We start from the raw sequence: 18,681 nt of genomic DNA, 5'->3' as shown, positions 1-18,681 counted from the left end.
AAAATGTAGTCCTCTAAAAAAAAAAAGTGCATTTTATGTAGTGATTAACATTCAAGATATGATAAAAGAACTAACAAAATTATAGTAAATTCCACTATGGTAGAATCAAGAAAAATACAGATGAAAGAAAATTAAAGTGTTCTCATAAACCAAAAGTCATTACAAAATTATCTTTAAAAAAAGGAACAAATTTTAATAATGCAAAATCACATGAATTTCTTGTCAAGTGCACTAACCTAATTAAGATAAATGATGCTAAAATTTTTATATATTTAGGAAGTGGAACTCATTTAAATTTCTAATACTATGAAAATTAAACATGAACAACAATATTGGAAATAATACAAAGAAGAAGACATAATCACTCTTACACCAATGCATGCTGAAGGCAATCAACCTGAAGCAATTGGCTCTCTCAAGAGCTCAAACCCTTAAGTTTAGGACCTAAACTTTGAATCTTGCTTTTTCATTCTCACTGTGCAATGAAATAAGGATCTAGTTTTGTGACATTCTGTACCTTTTTAGAATTGCTTCTCATTAAAACATTAGAAATTTAAATTATCTATGGAAATAACAAATTGGTATGACTTATATAGTATAAAATATTGTGGTATTACATAGTCAATTATTTTTTAAAATCTGGGATTAGATGGGTCAGATATTTTAAAAGCAAACATAAATCTCTGATCATTTGACATTTAAAAAATTCTCCATTCTACATATCTTAGAAAACCTACAGTGAAATTCTAACTCCTTTCAAAGCTTTAAGTAAACCCAATCCTACTTTTCAGCAGCTGTCAGCTGATTTTAGGTTTGAAAACAAAGATAGTTAGCTTTAAATTTTTGATAAAGTCCCCAACTTCCCATATGGTATGAAATAATCTGTGTTATTTTGGTCTTATTTAAATTGTTCCATTCATTTAAAACATTTATGACAGCTTCATTTTTGAAGCTACATGAACTATAAATCTACAAATAGAAAAAGACTATAGTAACTTTTCTAACTTCCATTGAAGTCTTAACATATTTTTGTTGTATCTTAGCTGGCTATAATATATGTATGCCATTAGTTCTGCCATTTCCTTCACTGGTACTTTTTGTATAACACTGCATTACGTTTTTTATTATGTTAAAAAAAAACAAAATTTACTGTAATAACTGTTTTTAATATACAGTACAATGTTAACTATATGCACTTATGTAACAGATCTCTAGAACCTTCTTATCTTGCAAAATTAAAGGGCTACACAAATTAAAGCACAACTCCCGTTTTCCCACTTCCTCTGACTGCTAGCAACTACCATTCTATTTTCTGATTCTTAGTTTGACTGCTTTAAATACCTCATGGAAGTAGAATCATGCAGTATTCATCTTTCTGTGATTGACTTATTTCAATTAGCATAATATCCTTTAGGTTCATCTGTCTTGTAGCATATGATAAGACTTTTTATATGGCTGAAGAATACTGCGTTGTTTATATATACACACCACATTTTCTTTATTCTTTCATTGATGGACAATCTGGTTGCTTCCACCTCTTGACAATTATCAATTATACGTGATAAACATGAGTGTGCAAATATCTCGGTGTGAGATCTTTCTTTCAATTATTTTGGATATATACTCAGAAGAGAGATCATTGGTTTATTTTTGATTTGTTTTCTCAGAAACTGCCATACTGTATTCCAAAGCAGCTGCACCATTTCACATTCCCACCAACACTGCATTGTTCAATTTCCCCACATCCTTGTCAACATTTGTTATGTTGTTTTTTGGTTTTGTTTTTTTGGTTTTGTTTGCTTTTTGAGACAGAATCTTACTCTGTTGCCCAGGCTGGAGTGCAGTGGCATGGATCTCAGCTCACTGCAACCTCTACATCCCTGGTTCAAGCGATTCTCCTGCCTCAGCCTCCAAAGTAGCTGGGATTACAGATATGTGCCACTACAACTGGCTAATTTTTGTATTTTTAACAGAGATGGGGTTTCCCCATGTTGGACAGACGGGTCTCAAACTCTTGGCCTGATGCAACCCGCACCTGTCAACCTCCCAAAGAGCTAGTATTAGAGGCATCAGCCGTCCCGCCAGTGTTTCTTTTGTTATTAATAGTGGCTATTCTAGTGGGTGTGAGGTGATATTTCATTGTAGTTTTGATTTGGATTTCCCTTATGATTAGTGATGTGGAGCATCTTTTTATATCCTTCTTGACCATCTACATACCTTCTTTGGAGAAATGTCTGTTCAAGTCCTTTGCCCATTTTTTAATCAGATAATTTGGTTTGGGTTTTTGCTGTCAAGTTTTAGGAGTTATTTATATTTTCTGGATGTTAACCTCTTACCAGATACATAGTTTACAAATATTTTCTCTCTTTTCATAGGTTGCCTTTTCATTTTACTTGTTTCCTTTCCTGAACAAAGAGTTACTTTGTTTTGTTTTGTTTTGTTTTTAATTTGATGAGTCTCATTTGCTTATTTTAGCTATTATTCCCTGTACTTTTGATGCCATCTCCAAGTTCAATGATTTGGATGTGTTTCTCTATGTTTTCCTTTAACAATTTTATAGTTTCTAGTCTTATGTTTAGGTCTTAATTTATTATATGTTAACTTTTTTATATGATGTAAGTATGTGGATATCCAGTTTTTTCAACAGTATTTGTTGAAGAGATTATCCTTTTCCTATTGTTTAGCCTTAGCACCCTTGTCATGGACCATTTGGCCATATACATGAGGATTTGTTTCTGAGCACTCTGTTCTTTTCTGCTGGTCTGTATGTCTGTCTTGACACCAGTACCATGCTTTTTAGAAATTATCACTGTAGCTTTGTAATGTAGCTTGGAACTATAGAATATTTTATTTTTCTTTCTTAAGACGGATCCAGCTGTTAAGGATTCTTTGAGATTTTATGTGAATTTTATTTTTTTTCCATTTCCGCAAAAATACCATTTGGATAGATTGCTTTGGGTAATATGGACATTTTAACAATATTAAGTCATCTAATTCATGGACACAGGATTTCCTTCCATTTATCTGTCTCTTTTTTCATTTTTTTTCAGAAATGTTTCATAGTTTTTAATGTACAAGTCTTTTCCTCCTAGTTTAAGTTTACTAATAAGTATTTTATTTATTTTGGTGCTTTTAAAATGGGATTATTTTCTTAGTTTCCTTTTAGATTGTTCATTGAAAATATATAGAAACGCAGTTGATTTTGTGTATTAATTTTTTTACATTCTGCAACTTCACTGAATTTTCTCATTAATTATAACAAGATTTTTAATGCATGACTGTGCAATTTTTAGGATTTCTTTTACATGATATAAAGTCATATCATCTAGGAACAGAGGTAATTTTATGTCTTCCTTTTCCATTTGGATGCAATTTATTCTTTTTTCTTACCTAATTGCTGTTTCTAGGACTTTTAATACTATGTTGAACAAAACTGGCAATAAAGAGCATTTTTGTCTTATTTCTGATCTTACAGGAAAAGCTTTCAGTATTTTTTTTCACCATAAAGTATGATATTAGATGTGAGTTTTGCATATATGACCTTTACTATGTTGAAATAATTTCTTCATATTCCTGGTTCATTAAATAATTTTTATCATGAAAGGATGTTAATTTTGTCACGTTTTTTTAAAATCAATTGAGACACTCATGTAGTTTTTGACCTTCATTCTATTAATGTGATGTTTTGCATTGATTTATTCTCATTTGTGGAAACATCTTTGTATTTCAGAAATAAATCCCTCTTGGTCATGGTATATAAACTTTTTAACATGCTGCTGAATTTGGTTTGCTAGCATTTTGTAGAAGTTTTTGTGTCAATATTTCTTAAGGATATTTGTCCTTAGCTTTCTTTTTTTTTTTTAATAGTATCTTTGTCTGATTTTGGTATCCAGGTAATACTGGCCTTTGAAAATGGGATGGGAGGGGTCTCTTCTTTAATTTTCTGGAAGACATTGAGAAGGAGTTGTGTTTATTCTTCTTTAAACCTATCGTAGAATTATCTACTGAAGACTTCTGGTCCTCTAGGCTTTTGCTTGTTGAGAAATTTTTAATTACTGATTCAATCTCTTTACTAGTTATGAGTCTATTCAGAAATAAAATTTCTGCATGATTCAGTCTTGATATGTTGCATTTTTCTAATAATTTGTCTATTTCTTTAGGTTTTCCTGTATGTTGGCATATAAATAATTGTTCATAGCTGTCTCTTATGATACTATTTACTTCAGTGACATCGGTTCTGGTGTCTCCTCCTTTTTTCTGGTGTTATTTGAGTGTTCTCTCTTTGTTTTTACTTACTCTATTTAAAAAGGGTTTGTCAATTTTGTAGATAATTTCTCCAAAAATAAGCTCTTAGTTTTGTCGGTTTTTACATGGGTTTGCTATTTTCTATTCTGTATATTTCAGCTCTAATTTTTATTATTGTCTTCGCTAACTTTGGGTTCAGTTTAAGCTTCTATTTTTAGTTCTCTGAAGTATAAAGTTAGGTTTTGATTTAAGATCTTTCTTCTTTTTTAATGTAGGTGTTTACTGCTATGAGTTTCCCTCTTAGTACTTTTTTGCTGCATCACATATGTTATGTGGTATGGTGTATTTTCATCTTCACTTATCTCAAGATATTTTCTAATATTTCTTGTGATTTCTTCCTTGATCACCTGGTTGTTCAACAGTATGCTGTTTGCCTTCTACATATTTGTGTATTTTTCAGTGTTTCTTTTGGTATTGAGTTCTAGTTTCATTCCATTGTGGTCAGAAAAGATGCTTGTTAAGATTTCAGTCTTCTTCAATTTGTTAAGGCTTGTTTTGTGGTGTACCTTGTAATCTATCCTGGAAAATGTTCTGTCTGCCGTTGAGAAGAATGTTTATTCTGCTATTGTTTGGAGTGTTCTCCATATGCCTGTAAGGTCAAATTCATTTATAATGTTTTTAATGTCATCTGTTTTCTTATTAATCTTCTGTCTAGGTAATCTAGTTATTAAATGAGGTAATAAAATATCCTTTTATATTGTTACTATTTATTTCTTCCCTCAATTGTTTTAATATTTGCTTCATATGTTTGGGTGCTCTGACATTAGATGCACATATATTTATAATTGTTAAATCTTCCAAGTGAATCAACTCTTTTAACATTACATCATGTCCTTTTTTGTCTTGTGACAATTTTTGATTTAAAGTCTATTTTGTTTGATATAACTGTAGCAACCTCATTCTCTTTTGGTTATCTTTTACATGAGAATTTTTTCCCATACTTTTACTTTCAGCCTATAGATGTCCTTATGTACTAAGTGAGTCTGTTGTACCCAGCTGAGTTGTATTTTTAATCACTTTTTATACTCTCTTTAAGATATGATTCATGTGCCTTAAACATCTTAAGAATCTGCAAAAATAAAATGTGAAGATTAAGTTGGGTTACCTTTAAATGATTAATTCTATACATTGTAAGATATTTTATATACTAACTGGCACAAATCTTAAGGACAGATAATAATTTTATTTTGGTCATGAAATTCATTTGGCTGTCAGATCTGCTTTTCTAGCAGTGAATGCAAACATGCAGCCAGCCAGGGAGCATTAGCAGATCACAAAGCCTGACATGGCACATCAGAAGCCAGCTATTCACTTGTGCAAATTAGAATGAATTGATGGAATACATTAAAGACAATTTTGTATGCTATTCACTTTTTTAAAAAGGGAGCCATTGCATAATGTAAGTTTGCTTATTTATTTTTCCTTTATTAGGCATTTTAATACCATAATATTGGCATTAAATTTTAAATCAACTTGTTAAAGTTTTAATATTTTTATTTAGTATTTGCTTATTAAACAAAACAAACATGTTTTAAGTATTAAAATATTCCAAAAAATAGTACAAATGAGGACATATAAATGATAGTTAAAAATCTTGCTCTCTTTGAGCTTATTATCATGCGGAAAAAGACATGCATAGAATTGATGGATGATTTGGAAGAAGTAAGTGCACATTACTGTGTTGGGACAGAAGGTGGCAGGGACTCACATGAATGACATTAGCACACTGATATGCTTAAATAAACTGACATACATCTCTTCTCAGATATATTCTAAACATGTTAAAACATACACGCATCACACATTCTCTCTCTCTCTCTCTCTCTTTCTCTCTCTCTCTCCTTTCTCAGCAAAAGCCAGTGTTGATTCGCTCCTTTAGAGAACTTTTCCACCAGTCCAGTTGAGCAGCTGATAAACCTAACACAGTGTAATATTTGCTACAGTAGGCAGCTTCTTGTAGCTCCTTTGCTCCTTATAGATCAGTCATTTGGGGCCAAAGTCTCCACATTCCCAAACACAGAGAGCTTCATAAATATCTTTTAAAAATTTCAGTCTTCTTTATAGAATACCCACATCTGTGTTTTCTAGTAATGTATCCTCTTATGCAACTTAAACATAATAGAGATATCTTTCTAATATAAAAATTATTTAATATTAATTAAAATTATCAGTCATTGGATTTTATTAAAAGCCCTTAACTAGGATTATAAACAGAACTAAAATAAATAGACAAATGGAATTTGGGTGATGTATCAATTTTTTTTTTTTTTCAAAACCAAACCAGAACTTAAACATATTCAGGCTAATCTGAAAAATGAACTTACATCTGCTTGATCAGGACTGATTGTTCTCTGGGAGAAATGTTCATAATTTCTCTGGTAATGACAGGTGGATATTTCCCCTAACTCTAAGCTGTATGCACCATTCTCTGGGAGGCCTGTCAGCTGTGCTAATATGATCAACCACACAGGATCACCTCTCAACTTCGTCAATTTCATCTATTCTCACTTGGTTCCCTGATCGCTTTTACTCACAGAGAAACGGGGAAGAATAATTTGGCAAAGGAAGCTTGGCATTTAGAACTTAGTTTCCTTTCCTTCAAAATGCACTGGACGTTCAATTGACTCATTTAGCATTTAACGAAAAAAAGGACAGTTAACCAGCTCTCTCTGTCTACAACAATCTTCCTAACAAAAAAAAAAATTTATTTATGCTTTGCTATTTTTCATTCTTTACTCTTAGGCTGAATAGCTACCTGAATGTTGAAGAAATTGTTATTTGACATTACTGCATACATGAGAAATGCACTAAAAAATGTTAGCCCATGGAAAATGGGTGTATAGTTCCTCTGCTACTAAATATAGTAAATTCCACCAACCACAGAATAGCTCCACATTTTTTTCTGATGAAATATTGTACCAAAAACCATCTCATTAGAGAAAAAAAAATCTCAAAAAATGCAAGGTTCAGCATGGTTCCATATGAGAATTATATGACTTAAAATGGTACAACCACTTTAGAAAACAATGTAGCAGTAACATAAAATTAAGTATGCCTTTACAGCATGATCAAGGAATTCCACTCCTAGATATTAACCTGAGACATATGAGAATACATGTCCATACATAAAATGTGTATGGTAATTATTTGTAATATCCAAATATCATTAGCTATTATTCATAAAGGCTAAAAATCAGAAATAACCTAAAGTGTGTTAACCCAATTGATAAATACATCAATACATTTTGTTGTATTCATACCATGGAATATTGCTCAATTATAAAAAGAAATAAAGTAGATGAATCTTTAAAATGTTGTGCTAAATAAATTAAGTTAAAATTAAAAGTCTGTGTACTGTATACTTCTACTAAAATGAAATTTTAGAAAAGGCAAAATTATAACAACAGCATGTCCATGGTTGCCTGGAAGCATGGGTGGGTATGGGATTAAATACAAAGGGACTTGAGGAAACCATTTAGGGGAAGGGATTGTTTGTTTATGTATGCAGTTATCCAAAGCATTAAACTATATACTTAAAGTTGGTGAGTTTTATCTGTAAATACTACCTTAAAAAACAAAAAAGAGAAAAAAAATTAAATGATTTTGTCATTGACACCTAATGTGGATTCCCCAGAATAGTACATACCCGGTGGAAGAGCAAGTGGTTTATTTATTTCAAAATTCCAAACAGGGATGTATTCACACATACACATACACTCAAATGCGTTATAAGTACAATTAAATCATCTTTAAATCTCTAAATACTAGATGATCTGCAGCATTTTACATATTTTGTGTGAAAACCTATATATACAAGAAAACGTTGGTTCAGTTTTATGTTTACATTGGTAGATAATTTCTTATAAATTATAGATAAGATTTTATTTAAAATAAACTTTGTAAATGAAATATCTTGGTGAGAGATATTTCAGACAAAATATATTTCTTAGATTGAGAATATTGAGATCAAGCAGTGGCCTGTAAATCTCTATTGCTGAAATAAATTATGGTCAATAATTAGCAACAGCATTTATTTCTATTTAAACTCTACTTGCTCTAATGTTACTTCACATTCTAATTATTTTTGTAATGTATTTTTGGATAGTCAAAAAAAAACACCAAGACAGCACATTGCAATAAAATATTTGATCTCCTAGAAAACAAACTCTTAGGTTCTCCTTGATATAAATGAATTATATTTATTTAAAGATTCTATGAAAGTTTGAATTCACAATCCATAACTCTTGTAGGTGAATCACATTTAAGTAAACAAAAGCTTATCTGTGCTGTTGCTTTTTTATATTTTCTGAATTTAATAGTAAAATGGCCTTTTCTTCCTAAGTTTTCTGTTCTACATAAAGTTTCTTTACAGCAGTAAATTGTGTCTTTCCATGAATAATACTACGATTTCTGATTCTGCTTTGGATGCATTTATTTAAAACCATCCTAAAATGTATTGAGCAGTAGCAGTTTATACTTCTAATCAATCATTTCCCCTTTTAATCATAATTACTCTGTTTCAGAAATTATACTGTGATTAATTCCAAAATCATCGTCGTCACAATAAGGCCCGAACCCAAAACAACTGATTCGTTTCTGGAGATAGAACTAGCTCATTTGGCTAATGTAAGTACCATCTCCTGGACATTGACTTGCTTATAGAATTACCTTTTTAATAGTCATTCTTTTGACTGATAACAGCAGAATACATTTTCTAGACTTTTATAGTTGCAAATGAATTAACTTGTTATGAGTATATATATTATAAAGAAACAATGATTATTCTTTTTTTATGATCAAATTCTCTTCAATTTATCCAAATAATAGTTAATAAATTGTTTATCAGTGCACACATCTTTACCACACTTTGTGGTAGGCGCTGGAGAAGATGAGGTGAATAAGAGCCAATCTCACTATGTGGTAGGAAATAAAAATTTAAGTTTCATGCCGCAGTAGAAGTTATAAACAGTGGAAAGGGGAATGATTAATTAAGGGGAAGGGGGTATTGGGCGGGCTGGGTGGTATGTAGAAGTACTAAGTCAAGGATCAGGGAAGGCTTCTTATAACTGCCTGGGTGCTCCCATTGTCTAAATCAAAATCTTTCATCTCACAATGAAAAGAACCCATTCTTAAATTTATCCAACTGTAACGGAAATGCTTCAGATTTTGTTCAGTCCTCTATACAAATTTCCAATATCTACTCATTATTTAAACATCCACTTCAAATGCTTAAATCATTGAAGGGCAGGAGCAAGGAAAGTGATTCCTATGAAAGTCTTCCTTATTATACTTTCATGCTTCCTGTATTAAAATAAGTCAATCTCATGCTTTACACGTACACGTTTAAGTTGACCTTTCTTGACGTTGAAAAAAAAAAAGCAAAAAGTGATTAAGTGATTTTCCCAAGCTCATATAGTTAGTGAATGACAGCATAATTTATACTCACATCCTCTTGGATATAAAGCTTGTATATTTTCTGCTATTGTGTAGTTTCTGATTTCCTGAAGAAATCAGCCTTGGTTTTATAGAAAAATGATAATCATCTTTCTGTGAATCACTTTTTACTAAGATGCCCCAGGCTTCCTGAATTATTTAATAAAAATTTCAAATCTCTCTACAATAACTTTCAAAGATTGTGGTTAATATTTAAACGATTTGGTGTTTTTCTGCTTTTGCCATAATGTGACCATACTAGTTCTATCTAACATTAAGAATGTGTTTTAGTTCTACAATATCTACCTCCTCATACCTTAGTATAGCCCCCATCTCTTCACTGCACTGAAAACTAAGAGAAATTTTTAATATTTGCTTTTGAATAAGGAATTGTGTAAATTTTTATGAAAGTATGTGTTTTTATTGTTTGTCATGATAATTACTATACAGTTACAAGCATTGGGAGAAAGTATTAAGAGAAACTAATTTTCTGTATCATATTATAGAATTACTGAAAAAGCACCCAGTATCAGCATGTGTACTCTGTTTATTATGCAGAAACAGTTGTGCAAATGAATCACAAGACTTTCATAAAGATTAAATCATTATTTAGAATTTAAAGAACATGTTAAAGCTTTTTTGATAAATTAAAAAAGAGTAGCCTCAAAAATAGTGTTGCAGTAGTCTCGCTATTTAAATATAATAAAACTATTTGAAATGAACATATTTAAGCATTGAGTGTGTCTTTTATCTTTTTGAAATGTATTTTGTTAGCTGTATTTGTCAGCTATTTTATGTACGAAAGATATAAGCCATGTAAAAATATATTTTCTACATATAGAAAAGAAAGAACATAGTCTACGAATTTTATTAAGCACCAGCTAGTACTAGAGTGGCAATGAAAGTCAGCATATAAGAATGATGAGATAATTATCATAAGTCACATAGAATTAACTATGTCTTTCAATATTATGAGTAAGTGAATTGACCAGGTTCCCATGAGAATACTATCTCCACTCTAGAAAGCCCAGATTTAAAATATATGTATACATGTAGACAAATCTGTTATAAGAACTTGATGGGGAGGGGAGAAGAGAAAGAGGAACAATGTACCCTAGAGAAGAAAAAATCTCCACGCGCTCTTGCTTAGAATCTCCCCCACCACCCCGGTCCCCCAGCGTGGTATACATCATGCCTCTCCTCAGAGGCTTCTCCAGTTACGGACCACACAATTGAGCCTCTCTGGGCTGCTCTGGACATATCCTGTTTAAATATCTGTCTCACTGTTGTCTGTACAATATATACAGCACTTCTACCTTACTGTTTTACATTTCTGAAGCTCATTATATTTACATTTATTTTATTGCTCAAATTAGATTTTGTGAAATACTTTGGGAAGTATTATTGTTCACTAAGGGAAGGAACATGTGATTGATTTATTGAATATTATAATATTATTAGCAGTCTTATAGAGATACAGTCTATGTACTGTTTAGTTTATTTCCATTGAAGAGAAAACAAAAAAGGTCTATTTTGAAATATAATGTTAGCTGAAATGTGAAGAAAAGGTGTCTTAAATATGCAGACTGAAATATATTAAAACAAGCCTCAACATTACACACACATACACACACACACACACACACACACACACACACACACACACACACAGAGATACAATTGGCCCTCAGTATCTGCATCCATGGATTCAGCCAACCACAGATCAAAGATATTTGGAAAAATACAATAAAAAATAGCAGTACAACAATAAACAATATAAATATAAAATATAATATGAAAACTACATAGTATTTACACTGTATTATTGTATTATGGTATTAGGTCTTGTAACTAATTTAGAGATGATTCAAAGTATGAAAAAGGATGTGCATAGGTTATATGCAAATACATATAAGATACTTGAGCCTCCATGGATTTTGATATCTGCAAGAAGTTCTGGAACCAACTTCCTATGGATAAGAAGGGACAACTATATGTACGTACACAAACGCACCCCTCCACCTCCACCATTCACACATATACACCCACATATACATATATATGCATACACATATGCAACATGCCCGTTGTTGTTGCCTTCAAAAGTTTTTAGACATGACATATCTCTAATATCAAATCGGTCTACTTTCACCTATTTTCATATGAAAAGTATCTGTTGTACTTTCAGGAAAGAATAACTTGAAAGTTACATTTTTAAATAATACCATGTAAAAAAAGAAAGGAAGAATGGGAACTAATAGTTATACTGAATTAACAGAAAAAAGCCTGTTAACATTTTCTTTTAAAAATGTGTTTCATAAAGCTTTTCAACAAATAGCATTTACAATATGTTAAATATAATAAGACTCTTGGTAACTGATAGATATAGGTAATAAAATATGAAACCTAGCAATTCCAAATTTTGATTAACAAGGCCAGTTGCAGTTTTAACCAGCTATTATGTCATTAATTAGTAAGACACTATTCTTAGTTCAGTTTTTCAGGCTGATGACTTCATTGTCATGAACTATAGAGTTTTTAGTGCTTAAGCACAGCGATTAATTGCTTTTAAGAAATATCAAATTTGTTTTTCCCAGCAAAATAATTTTGTTTTTTATAGCACTTATTATTTCTTCAGAGTAACATTTATACTCATCAAATTTTTTAGATTCCGTAACACATAAGGAAAATTAATCATGTTATTGAAAATAATTCTTGAGACCCACATAAGTGCAACAGAATAGATCTCTACGTACACAAACACAAATACTATTAGGATACCTTGGATCTGATAGGTCTGGGCCTATTGTGACTTTCTGAGGTGAATGACATCTTTATCTTTAAAAAAGAGTTAGAAGAAAAAGAAAGTAAATGTCTTTTAGTTATCTCATGCTCTATCAACTTTGCAAGCCTGAAAATGCATACTTTTTCCAAATGAAGTCTTTATGTAGTTCCATTTTGACTAGAAAAGTGGAGTGGACCGTACTGACCTGCAGTTTCATTTTGGCTTTTAAAAAATTTTTTCCTCTGGGCATGAACTCCAAATGGTGTAGGTAGGGTGTTCCTGCTGTCTTTCAGGGTTCAGGTAAATCCATCATGTTTGTAGTTCTCAAATTGATCTAATTGGAATTTGGGCTTGTAGGTTTTGTTTTCTTTGCCATATTTGCATGCATCCTAATAGCATGAAGCTAACAAATTAAGAAATTTGTTTTATCTGTATAAACTAATTTTAAATGAAAATTAACCATGACCCTATGACCTTTGTAAATCATAGTGGAAAACACAGTGACAACTGTAATGAATATACTTGTTATCATTATATAAGCATGAGAAACAATGAAAAGAAATTCCAACATTCATCAGTGGGTATTTTCATGAATGTAAAAGTTAATAACCCAAGGATTTAAAAATTACTTGGCAAAACTTTTAAAAATTCAGTTTCCTGCATCCGTAATTTTCACAAAGGGGTGTTTGATATGCGTTTACTTTTTAAATTACTTTTCTGCCCTAGCTTTATCCATTTGGAAGTTTGTTTATAGCTCTTGGTAATTTTTATAGAGAGTCTTGAAATTCTTATAGACAAGGAAATTGAAGGCTCTCCTAAAAAGTGAAATTGAGATAGAAATTGCTTTCTGCCTACATTTTTTGGTTGTAACTTAAATTTCTTAATTTTATTAGACATCCTTCTTATGTTTCAAATTTAGTTTATTTTTATTTATAATACATGATTGATTAAAAACATTTTAGTATGACTGTGCTATTGTTGGAGCAGGCGATCGGCAAACTTTTTTAGTTAAGAGTCAGATAGTAAACATTTCACACATGAGAGGTATAATGGCTTCTGTCACATCCACTGAAGTATGATGTTATAATATAAAAGCAGCCATAGACAATATATGAACAAATAAGAGTGGCTTTATTCCAGTAAAAAGCAATTTACAAAAACAGATGACAGGTCAGATTTGGCTCATGGGCTATTGTTTGTCAACCCCTGTGTGATAAGCAGAATAGTGACCCCTCCAAAGATGTCCAACATCCTAATCCCTAGAACCCGTGACTGTGTTGTGTTACATGTCAAAAGGGATGTTTGTGTGAGTACATGTCAATAGGCATATTTGTGTTATGTGTCAAGAGGAACTTCTGTGTGATGTAGTTAAGGGTAAGGACTTTAAGGTAAGGAAATTTTTCTGGATTATCTGAGTAAATCCAGTTTAATTACATAAACCATTAAAAGTGGAGAAGCTTTTCCAGCTGTGATCAGAGAGATGCAAAATGAGAAGACTCAATTTGCCATTGCTAGCACTGAAAATGAAGGAAGAGGACCACAGGTCAAAAGATTTGGGTGGCTTCAAAAGTTGAAACAATCCCTGATTGCCAATAGGGAAGGAAGTAGGGACATGAGTCCTACAACTTCAGGTGACTATGATTGGATTCATTTCAGCCTTGTAAAACTCTTTAGCAGAGACCCAACTGAGCTTACTGGAATTCTGACCTATGGAAATTGTGAGATGATAAATTTATGTTGTTCTCTGCTGCTGTGTTTGTGTTTTTTGCAACAGCAACAATAGAAAACTAATATACCCTGCATTAGAGTAATGCGAAGTTAATTTTTGATGATGAAAATAATATATACAGATATACATTAATAGTGGCATTTTAAATCAGATGTACTGTAATACTAATAATATATTAGTCAATGAAATTAATTAGAAACTACATAGTTTATTTTGCCTTAGCACTTCATGGGTCTGATTAAAGGAATCACTAGTGAGAATGGTCCATGTAAAGTGGTGGTATGATGTTAGGGAAAACTGGAAAATGTTTTGAGACAGCATCACTTAGGCAACCAAAAGAAGAACCATGTGGAACAAGATGTTGATGCCAACAGCGACTGTGACACTTGCAGACATACTATGCTCTTGAAACAACCTAGCAAAACTTTCCTGCTGGCAGCTGATAGTCTAGAGCTATCACTACCAATGACTGCCCTTGTCTCTGCTACAACTACATATAATTATTGTTAGGATGTATTATTATATTTATTTCGGATGTAATAGAAAAAGACATTGACTATGTGTTGTACCTATACAAAATCTAGTTAGTTGTTTATTTCTTTATGAAAGTTATTTACCACTTTAATATTAAATACCTGAACAGTTTTAACTCCAGAAGATCCACTTGTTTGCTGAGAGGTGCACCAGACTCTATGCAGCCATTATGGAAAATGATGTAATCCCATATAGGTAGGATACTCTAAGACATATGTGGAGGCAATGATTTTCTTTGAAGGATACACATGTAAAAACATCCTGATAATAGTTCTAATTTTTACTGTTTCCCATATGACAAGTGGAAAGTATTCATCTGGAAATATTGCGGGTTAGTGATATATCTCAGAAATTAGAGAAGCAAGCTGTCATCACATCTATAAACATAGCGTCATCTGGTTAATGCGAGCTACTAAGTACATAGCAGACGTGACATTAACTGTGTGCCCTCTCCTTGTATTCCAGTCAAATGGCTGCAACTTTCTATGAATAGCTATGTAACATGGATGGGACTCGTCCTGATAAAAACAATATTCTACATTTCTCACTTCAGTGGCCTTCATGTAATTCTGCTTTAGCTAAAGCCATTTTTTTTTACTCCATCTTAGTTTATCTGGTTTTCAATGTGATGAGAATCCTCCTAAGATCATCCAGATTATCTACGTCTCCATATTCCTAATAAATAAGAGTACAGTATTGTATTCTCAGTGTCTTTTTAGGCTTTTGGTACATGACAGCTATTCCTTAAAAAGTGAACATAAGACCCAGATTTAGCTCCTTCTAAGTATCATTTAAAATACTAAAATATGGAACAGTACTTATCATATCTGAGGAAATATTGAAGAAGAGTATCCAGGAGATTACTTCCTGTTGAGTTTTATGTTGTACTCTTCACTGCCTCATTGCCTTGGGTGGTGTCTTACTCTTTTAGGGCCTGTAGAACTGTTCATATGTTAAAAGATATGATCCCGAAATGGGTCCCTCTCACTGATCAACTGTTAGTGACCTGTGATAGATTTGACTGTGGAAAATTTTATATCTAGTAATGTCTTGCTTCCCTTAGCAATTCCTGAGATTTTTTGAGTGTATCCTGAAGTAGGATTAAAATTATGAACAAGATATGAATTAGTCTTTTTCAGATCCAGTTAGGCAAATTGAAAATATTCTTGAGGAATCCCCAAAATCTATTTGGGTAATTATATACGATAACAACAATTAATCCTTAGTGGGATAAGAAAGAGAGGATAAGCTTAGCAAAATCCAGATTGTTTCAAAGTAATGCCTTGCCATCTAAAATTTAGGAAATTAAAGAGAGACAGTGCAGTGTCAGTAGAAGGTCTCTCTCTCATCCGTACTTAAGGGATCAATGTCCATCTCACTGAACGATGTGACAGAAAAATTTATTCTGGAACATCTGACTCAGAGCACTGTAAATGTTAAAATAGTTATGATGAAGTCATTGCCCTTTCTTCATGCCCTTAGTTGCTTTGTCTATTTGCTTGCTTTGCCTCCACAGAAATTATTTTGTTTCAAGAGGGCTGTGAAAGGCACAAGAAAGTTCAGAAGTTTCAAGAATAGTAGTTTATTGTGGCATATGAGCACCAAGCATTCAAAAGTCTGAATAAAAACAAAATAGAATAACCACGTTATTTCTTTTTTTTAAGCACTTGTATTTTTAATTGACAATAATTGTATTGACCTGTGGGGTACAATAAGAGGTCTTGATATATGTTTACAATATAGGATGCTTAATTCAGGGTAATTAACAAATCCGTCACCTCACAAAGTTTAAGTAGACAGGAAGAATACGTTTAGTGACCCACTGTACAGAATGGTGACTATGATAATGCATTGTATAGTTCAAAATTATTAAGTGAGTAGGTTTAAATGTTTTTCAGCATGTTATTTCTGCTGTGTGTATCTTGAGCAGTGATTCTCTAAATTTGCTGTGAATAAAAATTATGGAGAGGCAAGAGTGTCATTATTAAAATGCAGATTTCTATGTTTAGCCTCAAGCTAAAAACTCCTATAGCCAATGAATCTACACTTTTAGTAAGCATCTCAGTTTATTCTGAAGCAGGTCCAGAGAAAACACTTTGAAGACATCATTAAGATAGCAAGAGTGTGATTAGGATAGCAGCATATGCATTGAATATATTTAAACTTTAAAACATTAAGGAAAACATAGAGAAACTTGGTAATTTGTATTGCAACTTAATTGTGGTCTTTTCTGTAACCAACTTATCTCAGATTTCTGCTCAAAGTTAATCTTACTGGTAAAGCTTTCTTAATAATAGTGCCATCCACTCTATTTTTCTAGTCTAACCTACTCACTGTGATTATAGTATGTTACTATCTATATTATATTACACATTATATGTTTACTTGTTTATGTCCTTTCTATCTCTCCATTCCCTCACTGGTGCCTTACTCAGTAAACTGTGGCTAGTGATATTTATGTAAGCATTTTGATTGTATTGTTATAGGAACATTCTATGCCTATTTTTCTCATCTACTTCTGTAGAACTATGACCTTTTTTCAGGAACAACACTGTTATTATACTTTAGGAGCATAGCGTAGGGAGATAATAGCATTTCATAACAAGTGACACCCCACCGTATCATAGGGCAGAAGTTTCAGGGAAGTAAGAAGGGCTCAGCAGGGGAGGCCCCAAGAGGTGTGACTACCAATGGGTTCCAGCAAAGGAGTCTCCTGAGAATCCACGTAAGTGCTGGTGATGTTGGAGGACTTTTTCCTTAGTTCAGCTAAGAGCTGGGTTCCTGTTACATGGCCATGAGAGATTAGGCTTGCTGAGACTTTGAAGGGTGAGAAAAAAATGGAATTTACTGGGAAAAAAGGAGAATAAAAGGAAACAGGGGCCGTCCACAAAGCCAGACTCCCCCTAGCTGGCTTCCTGTCTCAGAGATTGAATCCCAGTTTCCACCCCAGAAGAGGAGGGGCCAGACTCCTCCCTTGCATATGGTGGGAACACCCCAGGCTCACCCCAGTGCACATTCCTCCCAGTCCACAGGCCCGGAGGTTCTGCCAGGGATCCCCTTCCCACCTGACTGTCTCAGTGAGAAAGTCAACTTAAATCATCAAATAGGGCCAGACTGCTCAGAGCTGACTTTGGACCTTAGTGGGCAGGTGAAAACTCTTGCCTTCTTTACCTCCTCTTCCTCACCCCTCTACTCCTCTGGCCACTGGCAGAGTCATGCCCCATGTTTGCCCCAGTCCTTCATCTGCAGGAGGGAAGATGACAGTCAGGTTCTGTGTTTTGATTATCGTTTGTAACAGATCATTTTCAATTGCTAATGACATGACCAATGTAATTTTTTTTAAATTTTGCTTTAGGTTCTGGGGTACATGTGCAGGTCATGCAGGGTTATTGCATAGGTGCATACATAACCAGGTGGTTTGCTGCCTCTATTCCCCCTTCATCTACCGGCATTTATTTCCATGTTATCCCTCCCCACCCTCCACCTCCTCCCCCTGTCCCTCCCCTGCCCTCTCCACTCCCCCTAGTGTGTGATGCTCCTCTCCCAGAGTCCACATGTTCTCATTGTTCAGTACCCACTATGAGTGAGAACCCACTATGCGGTGTTTGGTTTTCTGTTCTTGTGTCAGTTTGCTGAGAATTACGGTTTCCAAATTCATCCAAGTCCCTACAAAGGATACGAACTCATCGTTTTTTATGGCTGTGTAGTATTCCATGGTGTGTATGTGCCACATTTTCTTTGTCAAGTCTATCATTGATGGGCATTTGGGTTGGTGTGACAATCAAAGTCTATTATTTAAGAGTGACTCAAAACTTTGGAGTTTTTTTTTCAAATTAGGTCTAAATTTCCATCCAGAAGCAAGAAAGACCATTTTTACTAAATAAATCTTAAAGGA

The 18,681-nt window shown here is 33.0% G+C and overlaps 1 protein-coding gene across 3 annotated transcripts in view; it reads left to right on the top strand.

The window, feature by feature from the left end:
- ADGRB3 (adhesion G protein-coupled receptor B3) overlaps positions 1-18,681 on the top strand; it is a 740,902-nt gene that overhangs the window by 411,879 nt on the left and 310,342 nt on the right. For all 3 annotated transcript variants that reach the window (XM_074398120.1, XM_074398119.1, XM_074398121.1), the window contains one exon: positions 8,829-8,931. In XM_074398120.1, coding sequence (XP_074254221.1) covers positions 8,829-8,931 — 103 coding nt within the window. The remainder of the gene's footprint in view (positions 1-8,828; positions 8,932-18,681) is intronic.

Source organism: Saimiri boliviensis, chromosome 4 (assembly GCF_048565385.1).
Source record: "Saimiri boliviensis isolate mSaiBol1 chromosome 4, mSaiBol1.pri, whole genome shotgun sequence".
Taxonomy (NCBI): Eukaryota; Metazoa; Chordata; class Mammalia; order Primates; family Cebidae; genus Saimiri; species Saimiri boliviensis.
This window is presented reverse-complemented; position numbering and strand designations above follow the sequence as displayed.